Source organism: Maylandia zebra, linkage group LG23 (assembly GCF_041146795.1).
Source record: "Maylandia zebra isolate NMK-2024a linkage group LG23, Mzebra_GT3a, whole genome shotgun sequence".
Lineage (NCBI taxonomy): Eukaryota > Metazoa > Chordata > Actinopteri > Cichliformes > Cichlidae > Maylandia > Maylandia zebra.
The window spans coordinates 41970588-41991315 of NC_135188.1; the positions used below are offsets into that span (position 1 = coordinate 41970588).

Here is a 20728-nt window from a genome sequence, read left to right on the forward strand (position 1 = left end):
GTTACTGTTGTAGTCCCAGTGCTGAGGGATGAGGTGAAGAAGACATACTCTCCCATGCAAAAGTGCCAAAGTGCAGATTTATATCCCCCCAACACACACACGTGTGTTCATCAGAGGCTTTAAAAGTACAGGACTTCATGCTAGTTTTGAGGTAACACTGTGCTTGTGATGAGCTGTAACACCCGTGGATAAACAACATGAGTCTAACAGAGAGACCATTACCTTTGTTCTCGATGTTTGTCTCCAACTGAATGACTCTGTTGGACAGTCACTGTGAAGATCACATATGCTTAATTTCCTGTTTTATCCAGCTTTGACTTGATAACCTTGTAACCCATGGCCTGATTGATAATAAACCCATCAGAGAGAGTAAAAATGTTTCTTAGTGCGACAAAAATCTCCCTCTTTGAAGGTCTGCCTATGATCCGAGTACCTTTGGTGAGGAGACTTTAACATGGACGATGATGGGGGCCAGGGAGGTCTTGAGAAGCTGGGCAGGGTGGTTGATGGTGTCGGCATCCAGAACCACCAGCTGCAGGGAGCGGGCCAACTCGAAGATCCTTTCAATCTCACTTTGCACCTCAGCTAAGGGGACAAAGACAGACATTAGACATTTGCATGATTCTCACTACTTACAATTAAACTTCACAGTTTCAGACTATAGCTCAGTCAAAATATATGTGAAGCTCACCTAAACTGGAGCGAGTGTTGGATCTTTCTATGATGGCCCTCTTACTGGGGTTGTTAAGAACAGACCTTTTGGCCAGCGATATATCTGCTGTGACTCGTGTGATAGTTATCCTGTAATAAAGAAGACATAATTTTTTTAACCAGGGCACTGACTCGATTTTGAAGACTGCACAGAGAAGAAAAAGGACCAATAAGAATTACTCTCCATATTTTTTTCTTCTTGCAAGTAACTTTATATTTTACTTACCATTTATTGGGAGTGACTAAAGACTATGTTAGAATTAAAATAGTTCTATAGTTCTTCCTAAGAAGTGTGCATTTAATTTGTCTTTACCTGCCATCAAATCTGTGCTTGAGGAAGTCAAATAGTGCTTTCTGCATCATGTCTGTTACCTGCGAAGCAAAAATGAAAAATTGGTCAGGGATTTAATCTCGGAATATGGCTTTGTGTGCTTTGTGATCCTCAGTATGAATAAGCCACCATCCATCAGGCAAATTCAGGACAACAAGACAGATGGCACTTTACTGCTGCTAAAAAAACATAATGATGTCGGATGCCCCATCTGAGCGAGCAATATGGAAATGACATCATCAGCTTAGATAGTTACCATGTGACCAAATGCAGCATAAATCAATGAAATGTACTGTTGTTTATGTATAAAGTTTTTTCTTTTCATTTACCTATGATATTTGTTGTTATAATTGGTATTTTAAAACAGGAAACATGGTAAAAGGCATGCACCCTGCACCACTGTAATAACTGAACATAATTTGTCTGTACAAATATACTTTAGAACATAAAAACCATTGTTGAATAACAACCTTTCCACAAGTCAGCATTCAGACACTCCTAGCTTTTAGGTTTTACTTTGAAAGGTTTTGATTGGCTCTCACAGCTCACAGTTGAGAACAGTCTAGACTTCCCAGCACTAAACGGACACAGCTAGCTACAAGCTGGTGATCATTGAGGAGTATTCGCAGTCCCATACCTGGCACTGCATGTACCTCAAAGCAGTTCTAGTATTCTGCTTTTCTACAAGCCACGATTATCAGCAGTATTGGAAGCAACAAGAAAAAATCTGCCAATTACTCAACATATTCTTATCTGAACTCTTCGTCTCCTTGCTAGTCTGGCTGCAATCTCGATGTTACGTGGGCGATGACACGTTCATAATTAACAGTGCCAACAGAAGGCTATTTTGGGGGACTCAGTGAAAAATGTATAGGAGTCATCTCATTTCTTGTCCTATTTGTAATTAAATTGAGATTATTCATGTTTGTTTGTTTTTAATGTGAGAACGTCCGATTGTTCATTCAGCTGTAGAGGCAGGCAGCTTACCTCGTAGCCCTTGAGTGAGGGTCCCACCAGAACTACAGGCCTCATGGAGGGAACCACATCATACGGGGGGATGTGCTCCGTCTGTTAACACAAAGAAGCAGCGGTACACTCAGGCTGACAAAAATAAAACCACAAGAGACAACAGACTGACGAAAAAGCAAAGCAGACAGCTGCGATAAACCTTTTTCATAGCAGACGCCGTGGCTCCGCCACAGCAGGAGAAGCACAGGTGTGATAATGATGGCTGCATTAAGGGCAGGACCTGCTTTTGCTGATGCTGGTTCACTATCATGAGTCACTGCAACACTAAATAAAGCTAAGCAGTCATTATTATACCTATGCTTTCATTACAGTGACGAGGCAAAACGTCTGCCTAGAAACGGGTTTCTGGACTGCAGAGTCAGCTCAACACACAACCACACGTAGTAAATGGGAAGCTGGTTTACTGCCATGTCAGGGCATGTAGCAAATGGTAAGTTAATTTGTCACAATTGAAGCAAAAAGAAAAAAAAATAAGAATATTAAGAATACTTTTAGATTGTCCCAACTTTACAAAAAAAATCTAACACATTATCTCAAATAAACGTTAATTTAACATGTTAGCTTACAAAATGTGGTTAATGCACCGGTGTTTATCATTTGCTACATAAACGACCACTGTACACAGATTTTGCCCAAACACTCACAATACTACAGTTGAACCCAATTTCACAATAAAGGTACCACCACGACACAGTACAACTCAAAACAGCAAACACTTGGTATCATTTAGTTATGTAAGCCAACACATTTCATGTGTAGATAGTTCACACAGTTAAAAGCCGCATTTTATTAAACAAAAACTGTGTATTACAAGGTAATAACAATATCAGATCGGGGTATATTTTGTGGTGAATAAAAACATTGAAGTTTAGGACAAAGTAAATATTAATAATACTTTTGGTGACATGGCATAGTCTTTTAACATCACTGCTTAACTTTCTCTGGAATCAAACCAAGGTCTTTCAACTGCACAACTTAAAATTATGTAAATGGCTGAGACTGATTCACATTAAGCATTCAGGGGTGGTTGAATTTCCAAATAGCATATGCACTTGCCTACAAAATTCAGATATTAATTCAATTTATAATGATCTATTGCACTGTCTCTCTCTAAGTATATCAGCTGACAGTAAACAATGTTCATAATGAGAAATGTTTCAGGTAAGTTTTTTTGGATCCCAACTTTTGTATAATTTACAAGATTAGATTAGATTAGATTAGATTCAATTAGATTAGATTCAATTAGATTAGATTAGATTACTTGGTTTTGAACTCCTTGGCCTTTGGTTTGATTGGGTTTTTTGGCACTCAGTCAACATATTTCTGCAAAAATGGCCTGATGCATAAATTCTCATGCTTGTTATATATGTACTGATCTATGTCATATTCCCTTACAAACTGAAAAATGTGAATATAATAAACTTAGACATAAGATGTTACTGGCTTTTTTGGGGGGGGGGGTTAGTATAGCCAGGTCAACCATTTTCCCCCATTTTCCTCTCCTTTATGCAACAGTAAGACTAGGTAACCACATGTGGCTTCATATTTAACCCCTGGAGGGTCCTAGAAAAATGCATACACTATCGGACCTAGAGCCACAAATCGACCACGCCCAAAAAAGTGCTATAAAAAATTTATATATATTAATCCACACAGCAGAGACAGTTTTTTTTATTGTAAAGTACCTATCATAATGTATTATGTTGCGCAGTGATGGCATTATGGCGTCACAGGAATCATTATAACTTGTTGTTGGATATTTCAGTAGATCTGAAGTATTGTACGCTGTTACTGTAACTTCCTCTAAATGCTACCCGTTCCTGTCACAACAACAAGAATTGAGTGAATAGTATATGAGTGTGTTTTACCGTCACCAACTTACCACTTTCTGTTTCTGCTTTCCTGTAGGAGGAAAGAGAAGACAGCGACAGTGATGTCAGTAGCTGCTGCCACAGGAGGAGTCACCAGAATATTTCAGAAACACTCCAACATGCTTCACATATGCAACTTTCCATTATAAGCCATAACAAATGAAACCTACCAAGGATAACTATAATATGAAAAATAGAAAAAAAAAAAGCAGTTCTATTGTCCTAAGGTTATATTCACAAAGTCACATGAGTGCAGTTCAGAGGGGGGGTCATAGTCTTGTCGTTGGGTTCACACTGTGGTAAGCCCCAGTCTCAGAGCGCCTGCAGTCCTCAACTGGAGGAAGAGGAGGATCATGGGAAAATGTACCAACAACTCTGAACTTATGCTCTACGCAGAGACATGGGAAGGTTTTAGAGTCTTATTTTCTCTATGTTGTTGTGGCCGAGAAGCTTGGCTCTAAGCTGGCAGCTGGCTATTAAAAGCCCTCTCCCCCTGTCCGATGTTCTCACCTGCTGAGGATATGAGTGGTCGGATAGAGGCAGAAACCTCATCCTCCACACTGGAAGAAGAGTTCCCTCCAGACTTACTGGAAAAGACAATGGGAAAAAGAAAGACAGAAAAAAACCCACAGTATTAATTCAGAAAAGGACTGAAACCTAAAAAAAAAAAAAAAAATCTATAGTATGCTAAGACTGAAATAAAAACTAAAACTAATAATAATGAACATTTAATTAATTTAATATTGGTCAGCTAAACCACATTAAACATCAGAACACCGTAACACAAGTCTCTGCAGTTTCCCATATTTTTTAATTTTTCTAATAGTTTCTACTGTAAGTATTTTCATTTTCTCTTTGTGTTCCTTCCTGTGTCTTCCTGATTGTCTGTTTGGCTTTACTCTTTGTGTTTAGCATAGTTAATTCCAGTTTTATTTTGAAATTTATGTGACTGCGTTTATACTTCCTGCTTTTGTTCTTTTCCTGCCCTTATTACTCTCTGATTGAGTTCATCTCTTGTTGCCCTTCTCCCTGGTGTGCATTTAGTTCGCATATCTTTTTACCTACTTCTCCTGAGTCTCCTCTCGTGTCTGCTTGTTGCCCAAGTTGGAATTTCCCCCTTCTGTCATCACTTAAGTCCACTGCTGAATTTTTCCCCATAAAACTTCACATCTTCCTCAAATATTTACATCATCTTAAGTATGGCAAAACTAATCACAGCATTAACAATTGTTAATTCAAGACTTTTTTCAAGTTACTTTCTTTCTTTTTTTAAATATACAGTGAATAATTTGAACAGAAACTGAGTGAAAGTTGCATCTTCTTTTAGAACTAAAATAATTTTCATGAAACTTGGGAATTCACCTTAGATGGCTTTTTGTTACAGATGTCCATTTTTAAAAGAGTATGAGGCCCATTGTTATTCAGCTATTATACACTCAGCAGACACTTTATTAGGTACACCTTTTCAAAGACTCTTTATTGTGTGTGGTTTTAAATGTGACTGTTCATGTTCAAAGGGCCAGTAAGCATCTTCTTTCTTGGTGAAAATGCCAGAGGTCAGGGGAGAATGGCTAGACTGCTCAGAAATGATAAGGAACAACAGTAACTTAAACAACCACTCATTACAACCAAGGTCTGCAGAAGAGCATCTCTGAATGGACAACATGGCAAAATTTGAAGCAGGAGGACTATAGCACCCAAAGACCATACCAGACACTACTCCTGTCAGGTAAGAATAGGAAACTACGATTCATCAAAATTGGACAATAGAAGATTTGAAAAATGTTGCCTGCTCTGATGATTTCTGGTTTGGCATTTGGTTAGAACTTGGCGTTGTGGTTGTGTAATGGATTGGGGGATATTTTCCTGGCACAGTGTGTTTCCTTTTGTACCAAGTGATCATTATGTAAATGCCCCAGCCTGCCTAAGTATTGCTACTGACGAATTTGCGTGTCATCCTTGCGCAGGGGCCATGCTAATCTTCTCTGTATCGTATCCAATTTAGCGTACGCGCTTGCCGAAGCAAGCAATCTCTAACATAGTGGTCCTAATTTTCAGTTACACAGAGTAGTCCTGTTTAACGGGGGTTCGAATGTCTCTCCCTGTCTGTGAGGTTCGATGACAAAAAGCCACAGAAGCCACGCTGTTAAGTGAAGCTTCAGCATTCCAGTCGAGTAGGATTAGTATTAAACTCAGCAGCAAGGCTCGGGGAACTGCCTGTGAGTTATTGTACAAACTCTGGATGACAGAACATTCAAGACACATTATACACACACACAAGGAAACTCGAAGGCTGATAGGTGTGCTAATTACAGCTATTGAAACCGCTGGACTGGTACAGTCGACACGAGTGGAGAGGACGGAGTAAATGAGCATGAGTCACGAAAGAGTCAAAGGAAACTTTAAGGAGTAAATAAAAAAATAAAAAATAAAAAAAAAACACACAGTGAGACACCAACACAGTCAAACAGATGACAAGGCTTTTATGGAGAAGTTGCATGCTTTTATATAGGATGAATTTATTTTAACTTCTGTATTGGTTAAACAGCAGTCTCAGGGGCTGTGTCAAGAGTATTGCATCAAAATATTCAAAGGTGTGAAGCTGATAAAGGAATCAATTCAGGTTGTTAATATAAACTGGCATTTTGGATCGCAATCAATCGCCATTTCCATCGCTAAGACAAGTCAAAATTCCCACGGCACCCCTTCCCTTCCTACTCCCCCAACTAATTACAGGATTTTCTTGAGCAATTTGATTATCTCATTAGCTGAACAAAAGTTATGTTGATAAAATTGAAAACATGTCCACAGTAGTTCCATATAAAAGTTGAATTGCTTAAATGTCTTGTTGTGTCCCATTAACACAATCCTAAACACAAAGATAGCAAGTTCACTGTCAAGCAAAGAAAAACAACGAAACCTCACACAGGAAAGGTTAATTAAATTATTACCAAAATGTACTGTACTGTAAAACTCTCAGCTTAATTTGTCTTTTTTGTGTGTTTGTTTGGGCAATTCTACCTGTTTATAACCATGATTTGTCCAAAGGTGATCTAAAATTACTGACGACATCTATTTCCATGCTACCTCATTCTCATTCCTAGCAATATATGCATTTAAATAAAATGTCATCTAGCTAGATTCATGAGATTTTAAATACTTTGCTTTAAAAAAATGTGGCAAGTAGAACACGTAGAAGTAGTGCGCTCAGTGGAAGCTACAAAATCTACAAAATTCTGGTTTATCTGAATAATGTTTGCTTCTTACGATCAAAATGCCACAATTTTGGTGCAAAGTTGACTTTAAATGATCCTTGTCTTATTGTTACTCAACGCATTAGACGCCAGGTTTTTGTGCTTACGTTAACGTTTGTGTGATCAAGTAAGGTTTGATTTACGTGAGAAAAACAATGAGACGACGACTGTGGTTTTGTGCTACTTACCCTTGGACTCGTCCTCTCTTTTGCTCCTGCTGGAGTCGAATGTTTTCCAGCTTCAGAGGGCTGGGAATGAAGCCGATCTCGCAACCCTCTTTCACTAACCGACCGATCCACCAGTCATTGTTGAACTTCTGAAGATGCAAACATGAAAAGGGATCAGATCAAATTGAATTTTGTATCATCACATATATGCCGTAGTTATGATGTTTTAATACAAAGTACTCATTAACCTCTTTTATGTGCAGGAAGTCCTTGGCGTCAAAGGAGATGGCTGTGGCTGGCACTGGAACATCTTCATCCAGTGCGCCACAATAGCTGACGTTGGTCCTTACAGCAAATGCCACAGGTTTACTCTGAAGGACGGAAACACAAGCTCAGTGAGGATCAGAAAAGTATATTTAAAATGATTAAAAACTTCTTACTCTAACGGAGTTGAAGACTTTTTATTGATCTGGGAAAAAATCCATAATAAAGATAAACTAGCATGAACATTGTCACAGCCTGTCTACCTTGGCTCTTTCCAGTTGAACGGCAGCCTGCTGTTCCCTCTCCTGTCGGCTCTGTCCCGGTCCTTGACTCTGGCTTGGGCTCTGGCTCTGGACCTGAGCCTGCACCTCCCGCTCCTCCTCGAGAGAGACATCTGAGTCTGATGGTCTGCTAGTGTATGAATCAGCTGATCCCTACGAAAAGAAATCACAGAGATGACTGAAACTATACAGACTGGATACATCTTTTGATAAGTGCACCAATCAGGCATAACATTATGGCCACTGATAGGTCACCTGTTAGTGGGATATATCAGGGAGCAAGTGAACATTTTGTTCTCAAAGTTGATGAGTTTGAGTCAGAAAAAAATATTCAAGCATGAGGATATGAGCAAATTTGACAAGGGACAAATTGTGATGGCTAAACAACTGAGTAGGAGCATCTTCAAAACTCCAGCTTTTGTGGGGTGTTCCCAGTCTGCAGTGGTCAGTATCTATCAAAAATGGACCAAGGAAGGAACAGTGGTGACCAAGAGTCACTGATGATTGGGTACAGAGGGCTGGCCCATGTGATCAGGCAGACAAGTTGCTGTAAATCAAACTGCGAAAAAATGTAATGCTGGTTCTGACAGAAAGGTGTCAGAATACACCCTGCATCGCAGTTTGTTGCATATGGAGCTGCATAGCTGTAGACCAGTCAGGATGCCCATGCTGACTCCTGTCCACTGCTCAAAGTACCAACAATGGGCACGCCTGTATCAGACCTGGACCATGGAGCACTGGAAGAAGGTAGACTGGTCTAGTGAGTCACATTTTCTTTTACATCATGTGGAGGACCAAGTCGCTTACCTGGGGAATATCTGGCACCAGGATGCACTATGGGAAGAAGGAACCAACTTACAGAACTTAAAGGATCTGTTGCTAACATCTTGGTGTCAGATACCACAGCACACCTGTTTTGTTGGCAAAAAGGAGACTAACACAATATTAGGCAGGCGGTCATAAAGTTATGCCTGATGGGTGTATGTTGGGAGTATGTTGTCTTTAAGCATGGCAAAATTATTCTAGAGCAAGAGTTGCTGCCCAACAAGAACAGGAAATAGCTTTAAATAGTGCTTTAAATTTGTTATCAAGTTATGGCTAATCCAAACTAATATTAGCACTCTGTTCCTGATAGGGTTATTAAAGAAAATGAAAACTACACTCAAGGCCTCTAACATAAAAAAACATCTCTGCACAGCGAAACACTGTCCCAATATCAAGGACTTTAAAGAAAAAGTTAGAACAGTGTGGACAGATGCACCCAAATGACCTGAATTTTCTCTCTGAAAAGACAAAAAAAAAAGCACAAAGGCTCTGAGGTTCATTCAGTCACATGGTGATAGAGGACACGTTTCAAAACAAGGATGTGCTTTAGCTTTATCTGAAAGCATCTGAGCTGCTAAGCACCATAAAGATAAATTGTTTATGGGATCACTTGCTGAAGTTTTGGAATTCAATGCGCATCAGCTTACAATCACAGTGCCAAATACTGAGTGGTGGCTTGGCACACTGAATGCAGAACAGGTAAAATCAACGATATATATATATTTATATAAAAAAAAAAAAAAGAGTAGGCTGCAGGAACATCTCAGACAAAGTGGATTTCTATTCTTGTGCTGTCAGCAGTTTGCATGTCTTCATACATTTAATTGATGAAGATGATTCTCTGTTCTCAGAGAGTGAGAGATGTCTTCTAGTTGTTTTTTACTCATCTGAAACAATCATCCCATACAATCATGAAACTGTATTAGTCAAACTACAGTCTACATAGCTACAGAAAATACTTCAAACATAACCACAGACATTTATGCACATGGCAACATTTTGGTTTTTCTGGTAGAACACCTTTCCCTACAGAAAAAATAAAGCTACTATGGACTATTAAAACCAAAGAATATCAAAATAAGACAATGAAATATAAACTAATGAGTAACAATGAAAAAACACTAAACAGAGTGACCACTGGGGGAAAATTTTTGCATTAGTTTCCTTTTGCTTTTAAATTAGTGTGCAGGCCTTGCTGTAAGGTTTTCAATGAAAACGTCATGTGACCACAAAAAAAAGCTTGCTAAAACTGTTTTTAAAAAATTGTTAATTATTTTTAACAAACATGACTGTCTATTCTGCTCGCTTACTTGGTGCAGTTAAAACAGTAATACCTTGTTTGCTTTTATAAGACAAACATATGCAAGTATCTGCCCATGACTTGTTTTACAGACCAAACACACTGTGCAAACTGAAGACCTCTAATCAGCAGGGTTGGGTCAAAACTACCAAGTAACCACAGCACTAAAAGTGGGAATCCCCAAGCACCCCACGATACGATGTTACTCCAATACCAGCTCCAAATTATTTCCTTAAAGTTAAACTATGTTAATACTTGTTTTGTCTAATAAGATAAAGTTATCTCACTTCAGATTTTCTTTTGTTGTTTTGGGTCAAAAAAAATGCCAAATGCCAAACATAACAACACTGTGACGAAAACCTCGGTTAATAAGACAGACGGTCTGCAATTGATTGGGGTCAAGCTGGCGATTACATGTAATCTGTTTCTGATAATGCAGCAATTCACTGTCATAAACCTTTTTTTTTTATTACATATTTGTTGCTATCTACATATACAGAAATTGACATTTAAGATATACAACCAGGATACAACCAGCTGGTAACCAGCAGTAAAGTCCTCTTCTACCCTCCTTCTACTATATGTAAAACAAAATTCAATACAATCAGACAGCCATCTGTTATTATTTTAGATGTAAAGCAGTTGCTGTCATGTTTTTACTCGTGTGACTGAGCCGTTGGCTTGTTCCAAATTAGAAGGTAGCTTTGTTCAGCTAAATGTGTCCACTGTTGGATGGGTTTTTTTTCAGTTGAACCAATCTAATTTCAGTTTGCTTGGCTAATGTTATCTCAGGACAATGGTGGATAAGAGATCTCTGGTTAATGGTATTGTCAGTGCATTTTAATGTATTTATTAAAATATCAATATGTGGTGTCTGTGCAACTACTGCAATACTATACTGTCCTGACTTTTTTCCCCCCTATACACCAACAGAGCAGATCTGAGTTAGAGAAGAAGAATCGGAGCGAGGCCACGCGACGTGACCCCTGAGATGTGTTGAAGAACAAATGCAAGGTAATGGTGGCAGTGCCAAGCTGAAAGCAGGTGTTGTAACAAAACTCGATGCAGACTCTATGCTCTCGGCAGCATTTGTAGTGCAAAATGCAAAGCTGGTCAGGGCAATACATCTAACCTGTCGGAAACACCTGGTTAAACACAAAATAATGATATCTCTAAAAGCTGATAAGTGGAGAATATTTGATAGGTTAAAAGCCAAATTTGCCAAAGGACCTGCAGCTAATGTTAGCATGTCAATCGCCAGCGCATAAGAAGTCGTCATCTTCTTCAAGTACTTAATTAGGTAGTTTGCTGACAGAGAAAAGGAGCTTTTGTCACTTTGTTGGATGATATTTGCACATTTTTATACCGGTTATGCTGAAATTTCTTATTAGCATGCTATTCGTGTACATTTAATTTACAAATTTTGGCACCTGCTTGCGTATCCCTTACATCTGATACAGGATATCGATGGTCCATTTTTTTGCAACCTGTCAGGATTTTTTCTTTCACTTACAGCCTCAAAAAAAACGCCAGGCTTGCAGCAGTTCATCCAGCCACCCAGTAGGAATTCCTTCAGTGCAACATTTTTTGCTCAAACACGACTGGATCAAGTGCTTCCTTCTGCTGTTTTAATCTAAACAATCAGCCACTAATGATGATTCAATTAAGGAAGACCATTACTCCCAAGAAGATCAATCAATTTAGTCATCACAACTAAGCACTTTCTGTTTTGTTTTGTTTTTTTGCTGTTTTTTTTACAAGCCAGCAGTGGCAAGGCCTGACTTCAGCACGCTGCTCATTTGAAATGTAAGCATCCCATCCCAGACTAACTGGGTGTTTTTGTAGGACTTCCAAGAACAAAAAGATTACAGAGGAACAAACACATCACTATGTTCCTGCTGGCTGTTTTTCAGCTGTATCAAACACATAGTCCATCTGTACAGTTTATTCACCCTCAGCCTGTGAGAGCTGTTACATGGTGTTATCTGTGGCTCTAAAGGGAGTTTTGTCAGGTCTGGGGGAAAATAACCCTGCTGATGTCATAATGATATAATTTGGGTTATCTCAGTTTTAACTTGGAGGCGAAGTGCTAATTTAGAACAGGAGGCCTGAGCTTCAGTTTCAGGGTATCAAGTCAGAAAGAAAGGAGCAAATAATGACAGAGTTGCATTATAAGGATGCAGTTCATTGGGCGCAATGTCTAAATGTTAGATTACAAGTCAGAACACATAAGTCTCTGCAGTTTTTAATCTTGACCATGTGTCTCATAATCTGGTTTTCACAAGTCCACCAATTTTATATAAAACGTCTTTTTCCCCCCGATGTGATTTTTGCATCACTGCTCAACTCAATCTCATGTATCTGTGCGGAAGATTTGAGGGTGCACTGTAGCACTTGAGCTATTATCCAATGGAGTAGCTTCAGCATGTGACTCATCAGCATCAGAATCCACTTCATGACATCACGATGCATGTTTCGCCAAGCCTCGTCAGAGCCCTTACAGCACACAGTGGCACGATCAGATTAAAAAAACAAAACAAAAAAAACACTCAGCTCGACAATTTCTGAGAAAGTCAAATGTGGGAATGAGGATCTATCAGAGTGGAGAAACGAGTGATTAGCATCTTTGAATCTTTGAATCTGGGCTTGGTTCACCTCATGAGTGTGATGAGCACTAAATGGCTCCTTCTGGATCCGATGGTTTCCTGACGTCCAATCTTACAGCTTTATAGGCAGATTGCCATCACATGCACAACTACACATGCAGATAAAGCAAAACACGCACAACAGTGTGAATGTCACACATCAGAAGCCATCTGCCAAACACCCACCCACCCAACCCCCTCCTAGTCAAGCATAACCCACGATCACGCTACACTGTACCGTTGGCTTACCCATCGAAGGCCTCATATGTGTGTATATATATGTGTGTGTGTGCAGTGAGCTACTTCCATCAAAAAACACACAGCTGAGAGCACAAAAGCAGACTCACACACACACCCATCCAAACACTCACCGCCTCCGAGTCTTCAAATCCATGCAGGTACAAATTGTCATACATGGAGGTTTGATATTCCAGTGAGCGCCTCTAGAAGAACGAGGGGGTAAAAAACAAAAAGAGTGTAGGCGGACGAGGAAGGAGGGGGCCCCAGATTTAAAAAAAAAGGATGGATGTGGGGGGTGACAACAATCCCTTCTCTCCACAGCAGAGAAGAATGATTAAAAAAAAAAAATCTCCCCTCCCGTTGGATCACGCCTGGTCCTCCGGAGGCCCGTCGCTTGATGGATGCAGCTTCTCCCCGATCCCAGAGTGCTGCTGGCTGGCTCACGTTATAGGATGGAGAGGCTCTCCCTGGAGGTAGCCCAATCCTGGCATTTCATTTCATCAGGCTTCCTCGCACACACACACACATATACAACAGCGAGAGCAGCAGAGGCAGCAGCAGAGCAGTGGATCCTTCCTCAATATCCAAGCCTGATGACAGAGCCAATGTGCAAGAAGCTGATTGGCTGACTGGCTGTCCACTCATCTTGGATGAGCGCTCTCCTTGATTTTTTTTTTTTTTTTTTTTTTTGTTAGTGCGGGGAGGTAGCAGGGATCGGGGGAGGGGGATGGGGGATCAGCACCCTCCATTTCCTTGCTACCTCTCTTTCTCACTCTGCTTATTTATTCTCCAGAGAAAGACAAAACAGCTAAATAGCTAAAATAACAGGAGAATTATTAGAAACATGGATTTAAATTCATGGAAGTTCATTTTTCTTTTGAGAATTAATGTGGTTGTGACACATCTACACCACTAATAGCACTAAAATAAAATAAAAGTCAGGTACTGAATGGTTTGGATTGAACCTGAGCCAATCTTTTGTTAAGAAATACTTAAAATAATTACTAAAGACATAGAAAGTACAATTTTTTAGGGTATCACAGTCCAAACACGCCTTATCTCCTTATCTCTTTAAATGTTAATGTAACTTTTATATTTATAAATCATTTCCTGGCATTAAGGCCTTAATGTGGTTTCAAAGTCCTCTCCACATAGGTCAGCAGTTAATGCTTAAATAATATGTTATTACTAAAAAGAAACCATTTTCATGGCATCTGAATACAAACGCTTTTCATTTGAAATGGTGCAAAAACACAGGTGTTACTGATGAGACCTGCAGAGAATCGGTTCTATTTATGTACGCAGGCGTAGTTAATGTGATCAGTAAAACCTGTGCTAAGCCAAAAATAGGTGCTGCTGAAAAGGTCTGCTCCAACTAAACTGAAACAACTAATACTTAAAAATGAATATTTTGTGGGTGAATATTTACTGATAATCTCTTTTATCAATGATACCGGATTATTTAGCTACTGGGAAAAAGAAAAATGGGTGGACACTAGGGCTGCTACGATTAGTTGACTAGTCACGATTATGTCAACTATCAAAATCGTCGACGACTAATTTAATAGTCGACGCGTCGTTTGAAGCTTTGTAAGATCCCAAAAACGTGGCAATAAGTAGTAGGATTTAAGAGTGTAATAACGGACTGAAACAGAAGATGGCAGCACTGCATGTACAAGGATGTCAGCTGCCGTTAAACCCCGAAGAAGAAGAAGCAGTGTCCAGTATTGTAGCTGTGTCCAAATTCAGGAACGGCATCCTCCTTTGCCCGCATTTGTAGGCCGATTACGTTACAGCGACACAACGAAGACTCCGACAAATGCGCCCTTCATTTCCCCAGATTTGAAGGATGGGTCGGGTGTATACTTCGTGGCCCAACCTATCCCAGAATTCATAGCGCAGCCCTGCTCCGTTTCCAACAATGGCAGCAGCAATATTACTCTTATTATTCTTTCTGGGTCACAAAATAAACGTTAAACATATTTTCAGGCGAGAATGTAGCTGTGTAAACCTCAAATATCTGCTCAGTTTATCAAGACACCGCATATTTTCAAACGCGCTCCGACATTTTCGGAGACGTCTGTTACCCACTAGCTCGATAGCTAGCCGGGGTTCAAGGCTCACTACAGCCCGTGAGAACACCGGACTCCCGGCAAATTGTTTTCAAACCCACCACCGTCTTTCGCTACTCAGGTTAAACATATATAAGTCACTTAGATAACTTAAAAATGTTATTGTTTGGCTTTTTTCAGTATTTTATTTGTTCCTGAGTAAATCGGTTTGGCTGAGATTAAAGTTATAGTTTTTACACAGCTGAATAAACGTCAAGCAAACAACTGATCATCAGAAGTGTGAGATGCTGGAGAATATACTCCGGTGTCCTGTTATATTTTAGATAGCACGGAGTTTATTAAACTTCACCGAAACAATCTGCGAATTTCATTAAAATTTAATAAACTATCATCTTGTCTTTATTTTTAGTTAGCACATACCTGAAACACTTAAAGCTGTAAGCTAATGATAGTTATATAAGAGCAGATGCATGCTGGTGCAATAAGCTGTACGTTTTACGTTCAATGGATGCATGATCTGATTAGTCGTTTGTGGCAGCCCTAGTGGACACATGCTTTAGAAAACTCTTGGAAATTCTTTAAGTTAACCAATCAATTAAGAAAATACTTGAGCCAGACCAATATAATTGGCAGATATTAGCTATTTGACAATTGATGGTATCATCATTTTTAAATAAAAATGAAACCACAAATGACAATATTAAAAACGGAAAGAAAGAATGGAGAAACACCCTTCAACCATGTTATGAGTGCTGATATTGCATAGGTTGTCTACCAGAGGGCACTCTGCAGCTTCCCATTTGGTACCACATGTTTGTATGTTCTGAGCAGTTGGGTAGAGCGTAAATGAGTCAAGAAATCACTACACAAAAATTAGGGAAATCTTGTCTAAAGGTAAAAAGAATATCAGCTTATTCGTTGGATGGTCAAATCCAAATGTGATGAGAAGGTGCTGTTTACCTTTTTTTTTTTTAAATAAAATCACATGAACAGTTCCAAATTCAAAGAAATTCAGTTTTAAGTCACAAAACAGAGAAATAAGCAAATTCAATTGGCTAACCATTTCAGTTTCACATTTGGTCTAAACAAATTGAAAAATATACTATAACTTGTCAGCACAATAATCTAATAATAATCAGTTTCACACTTTTTTTTGGCTCATGCCATACAATGGTTTGCTTCTGCGCCTACCTAAAGGCTCAAATTAAATTAATGTTTAGCTCGCTTGAGCCAAGACGACAAAAGATGGCCTTTGGTCAACAAGAAAAGTACATTTAGCTCTTAGCATTTAGCCCCTAGATTTAGCTCTTTGAACACAGACTAACAAATATAAATTGTTTATAATTTTCAGCAATGGCTAAAATGTTAATGATAACTAAACGAAATAGCTGTGTACTTTAGTACTGATCATTTTTACCATAATCAAGCACATTTAACATACCCTGTACCCAGATGCTGCTCTCAACTTAACATAAAATTCATTTTTCCAATATTAATATACCAGTGAACCAACAAAATGTGCACTGGGGTTTAAATGCACTACATTACTGGCAACTAGAAGCTTGATGAGTGTATTTTAAGCAGACCGCCTTACTCACAACCATATGACTCATATACATTAAATAAACTTTCTTCAACATAAAAAATAGTACAGAATAACTATTACTAACACTAGAAACGGCACATTTATAAAAAAAAATTACACCACTGAGTATAGCATGCTGGGTAACACCATGAATAAGAGTCTGCTGAGAGCTGTGACAGGCTCTGTGCCACATTCAACAACAGTAAAGACAGATGGAGGATGAAGAAAAGAGAGCAGAGATGCTCCAAAAATAACTTTTGATAAAAACAGACGAGCTGTGTCTGCTTTATGCACTTTTTTCCATTTTAAATATTGAAGCTGGTTTGTTCGGTGAAGAAGAGGCAACATCTTACTCAAGACTAACACGTATTTTTCCTCAATGCAGAATAATTTCTGCCCCAAATTTTGGAAATATAAGTCTAAATGTAAGTCCACTTTTAAAAGCCAACTTAGCTATGGGAACATTAATTAAACATTAACACTAATGAGCCATATGCTGAGTAAAAACAGTGGGAGCAAAAACTACCATTACATTTAACCTAAAAGCAGAACAGCCAGCCTGCTGAGGCCCGACTCCACAGCCCTGTGCCAACAACACAATATTTTCTAATAGAGACTAAGAATGCTACACTATTTGGTTATTTTGGTTGTTATATTTGATCTATTTTTTCTTTTTTTATGTATAAATGACAGAGGAATGGGCCATTGTAATCCTATATAAATCCCTGCTTATGCAAAAAATAGATTAATAATAACAACAACTACAATAATAATAATAATTTCGCTCTGTTGCCTATAACGCCAATAATTTTAAAGATATCATTAGACAAAATTTTCAACACACCAACCAACACTACACAATAATAAAACAGTAAAATCTACTGCCCCTTATGTTTCCAGTAAAGCACCAGAACTGATTGATTGTTTTAAGGAATAACTAAATGACACCATATTCAGATATGCTGTAAATGTTCATATTTTGCATTTTATGCAGTATTAGACACTGCCTGATGCAGGGTTTATGCCACAGCTGCTCTAAATTAACACTTTTGGTAATTGGCAGCATCATTTTTATGCTTCTGTAATGGTTGATCCAAGCTCTTGAATAGAAATTAGAAATTAGATGCTAAAATCTGATTATTATTGTTATTTATAAATTTTCAAATGTACTGCTTAACAAAAAAACAGAAAAAAATTGTAAAGCACATTGATATTTTTTGATTAAGATGTAAAATTATAGTTATTTATTTGCAATTCATTTTAGTGCTTGATTGTTATGCTTTGTTAATTTCTGTATTCTCAGAGTAGTCCAGAGTGCCAGCTCGGATTTGGGTATGAAAATGTGAATTCAATTTGGTATTTGCCTAATAAATAATGATATAATTGTTAGTTTGAACACATTTTTGACTCTTAAAATACTGGTGTTGTCTTGTTTTTATATCAGATGACCTAATAATATTGTTAAGTACTTTATATTGAAAGAAAAGATGTTGTATAACTGCATCTAAATATGTAATTGGTGCACTGCCACCTTCTACTACCTGCACTTTACCACCCCCTGCAGTCAAAAGCAGTGTATGTCGTAAATGTGTGATCATCAATCAGAAACTCAGCAGAGTAAAAATCATGAATAGCTGTTTTTTTTTTTGTTTTTTGTTTTTTTTGAGGTATGAAGATCCTGTTCAGTAAAAAACACCATGTATGATGTAGCCCATTTACAACACAGGGTAAGCAAATATCTTAACAAGGATTTAATTTAGGGAAAAATTTGATACATGGAGCAATTAATGCTATGCTAAACTATATGTGTTTTTTTTGTTGTTGTTGTTTCTATCAAATTTCCATTATTTGGTATAAATGCACAGAAATATCCACGTCAAACCACAATTTTACAACCATTCAGAGCATCTGTTCCCTGCAGTACCTGTCTGAGGATGAAGCTGGTGGAGGTGGTGCTGCCGTCAGACCTCTTGAGGCGACTCCTCCTGGAATAAGTCCCTCGGTTCACCTGACGGAAAAAAATGAACTCTTAACCAGCAGCTACAGTGTCAACTCTTACGTTTTCTTGTGCACATCCATTATATTTGGATCGCTTGCTGAAATGCCACATGAGACTAATACATGATGCAAAGTGACATTCGGGCACATGTGCTTCACACAGCAGCTGATGCTCTTTCCAAGATTAGATAAGGTCAACCTTACAAGCCATCTGACATGCAACACAAGCTAACTTCTATTATACGTTTCTGCATTATACGCTGCACTTGCCAACTTACTTTTCTCCTTACCTCACTCGTGACTTTCTTTCTTTCTCTCCTCCAAAAAATCCAAATATACCAACAGAGTTCATCTCCAGGGAGGTAAATTAATTATCTGCCAGTGATTTGCCCCATTTCTGTTCAAATCTCCAGAGTTAATGACAATGTCACCATTAAAAAGTCAGAGCCTACTTCCCTGAATTTATAAAACAGGGCCATTAATCTGGGTCACCATCCCTCTTCTGCCTCTCACTTTCAAGCTAAGAGCCCAAAGCCAAGAACTGACCCGCTATTATTACACACAGTAAAGATTGATCAAACTGGAGAAAAATAAATTATCAGCTATCTAGCAGGGGGCTGATATCGGGGGACTGATGCACTTCCTTCCCTTTATATCTACCACAGCTATTAAAATAGATGCACTGTTAGAAAGCTTAGGCCAGTCTTATGTTCTTTATAGATGCAAGGCAAGTAAGGCATTTCTGTGAGCTGAAACTGCAAAAAGCTGTAATAAAAGCATGACTTTTAAACATCAAGTGGAATGCACCTTAAACTGAAGCCACTGAAATGCTGACACACTGGTATGACTATGTCTTTTCTATCTGTTCTGTAATGCTTTGATTCATAAATAAACAAGGAAGAAAGTCATTAAGTAGAAAAGCATGGGCAAGGAAGAAAGCATGTGTAAAGGCTCAAAATAATTACGTTGAGGTGAATCAGTAAGTCAATAAAACCATTATGAAAGCGAGATTTCCAAATAATGTAGTTTATTAAGTAGAACTAAAGTCCACTCAAAAAATAAAACTTTTATTAAGTAAAACATCACTGATCTGTTATTCCCCAACACACAGTTCACTTATTGTTCTTAATATCTAAACTATACTGTCACCTAGAGAGTATAAAGGTGGAAAGATGTGCATTGCAAAACACAAAGTTAAAATAAAAATAAAGAGTTGACCATCTATGCTTTGTTTTGTGTCAACAGTCTCATAGATATTTAAATACTAAAACAGTACAGTTAGGTATTTTAAAGCCTATATTCATAATGTATTACAGCGGGGGGTTGTTTTTCTTTTTAAAACAAAGCTACCTTTTGCTGTCACCATAACGCTTGTAGTGGACTGAGCTACAGAATTATTCTGGTTACATTTTTATTTTAATTAAATTTAAAAGACTTTTTCTTCACTTTTAAATTAAAATGTAGCCTCCGCAACTGTAACTAGCAGCCTTGAAGACACCTGACCTACCTGAAAGATGGGCGCTTGGATGCCCTCGCCAATCTTGTTTCGTATGTAGATGTGCCGGGACATTTCGGCCAGGACATCGGTCCAGAGGGCTGGCTGCTCTGGTCCAGCCCAGCGGAGGGGCGGCGGGTTCCGGGCTGCGTGCTCCAGTTTCACGCCACACAGGAGAACATGAGCGCTCGTCACGAGACAGGTGTTCCCGCTGCTTGTTCCTGCCGCGCGCGCCGGGAGCTAAATCAGACACACTGCAGCCGCTCGAGCCACTCAAAACCAGATGCGCCCTGATGATGGACGGACCTATTTTAGAAGCAGAGGAGGGGGGTGTTACCATTTAAAACGCCTCAGGTGACTATTTTAAACATAACAGGGAGCTAATTTAAGCTCAAAGCCCTAACAGCCCCTGACACATTTATTCGGCAGTTTATTAAAAAAAACCACTGCTGTTGCTGAAGTGTGATAATGAAGAATACATATAACATCCTATTTTGTCTTGTTTTATCTTGTTTTCACGTGTATTCATGTGTGTTCAAAATAGTAAACAAAATTTAAAACAATTTAAAAACCACTGAGAGTAAATGAGCTTCATATGCACTGCTATTTTAGAGGCTACACCTCTACAAAAACAGAAAGATTTCTTCTTCTCGGCACACT

The 20728-nt window shown here is 38.6% G+C and overlaps 1 protein-coding gene and 1 non-coding gene across 5 annotated transcripts in view; both read right to left on the minus strand.

Annotated features, from left to right (window-relative positions):
• Positions 1-20302, minus strand: part of LOC101466725 (voltage-dependent L-type calcium channel subunit beta-4) — a 26612-nt gene extending 6310 nt beyond the window's left edge. The window contains exons 1-11 of one of the 4 annotated variants that reach the window (XM_012916085.3): positions 20081-20302; positions 18500-18583; positions 7891-8061; positions 7612-7734; positions 7385-7512; positions 4453-4529; positions 3954-3973; positions 2030-2110; positions 1025-1083; positions 692-801; positions 434-585 (exon numbers count right to left, since the gene is read on the minus strand). In XM_012916085.3, the coding sequence (XP_012771539.1) occupies positions 434-585; positions 692-801; positions 1025-1083; positions 2030-2110; positions 3954-3973; positions 4453-4529; positions 7385-7512; positions 7612-7734; positions 7891-8061; positions 18500-18583; positions 20081-20143 (1068 nt within the window). In that variant the 5' untranslated portion in view covers positions 20144-20302. The other 3 variants (XM_012916086.3, XM_004575366.4, XM_076880117.1) reach the window with 3 other exon arrangements.
• On the minus strand, positions 5865-5970 carry LOC111501641 (U6 spliceosomal RNA). The gene has a single exon (XR_002721596.1). It is a non-coding gene; the product is annotated as a U6 spliceosomal RNA (small nuclear RNA).
• Positions 20303-20728: the final 426 nt, after the last annotated feature.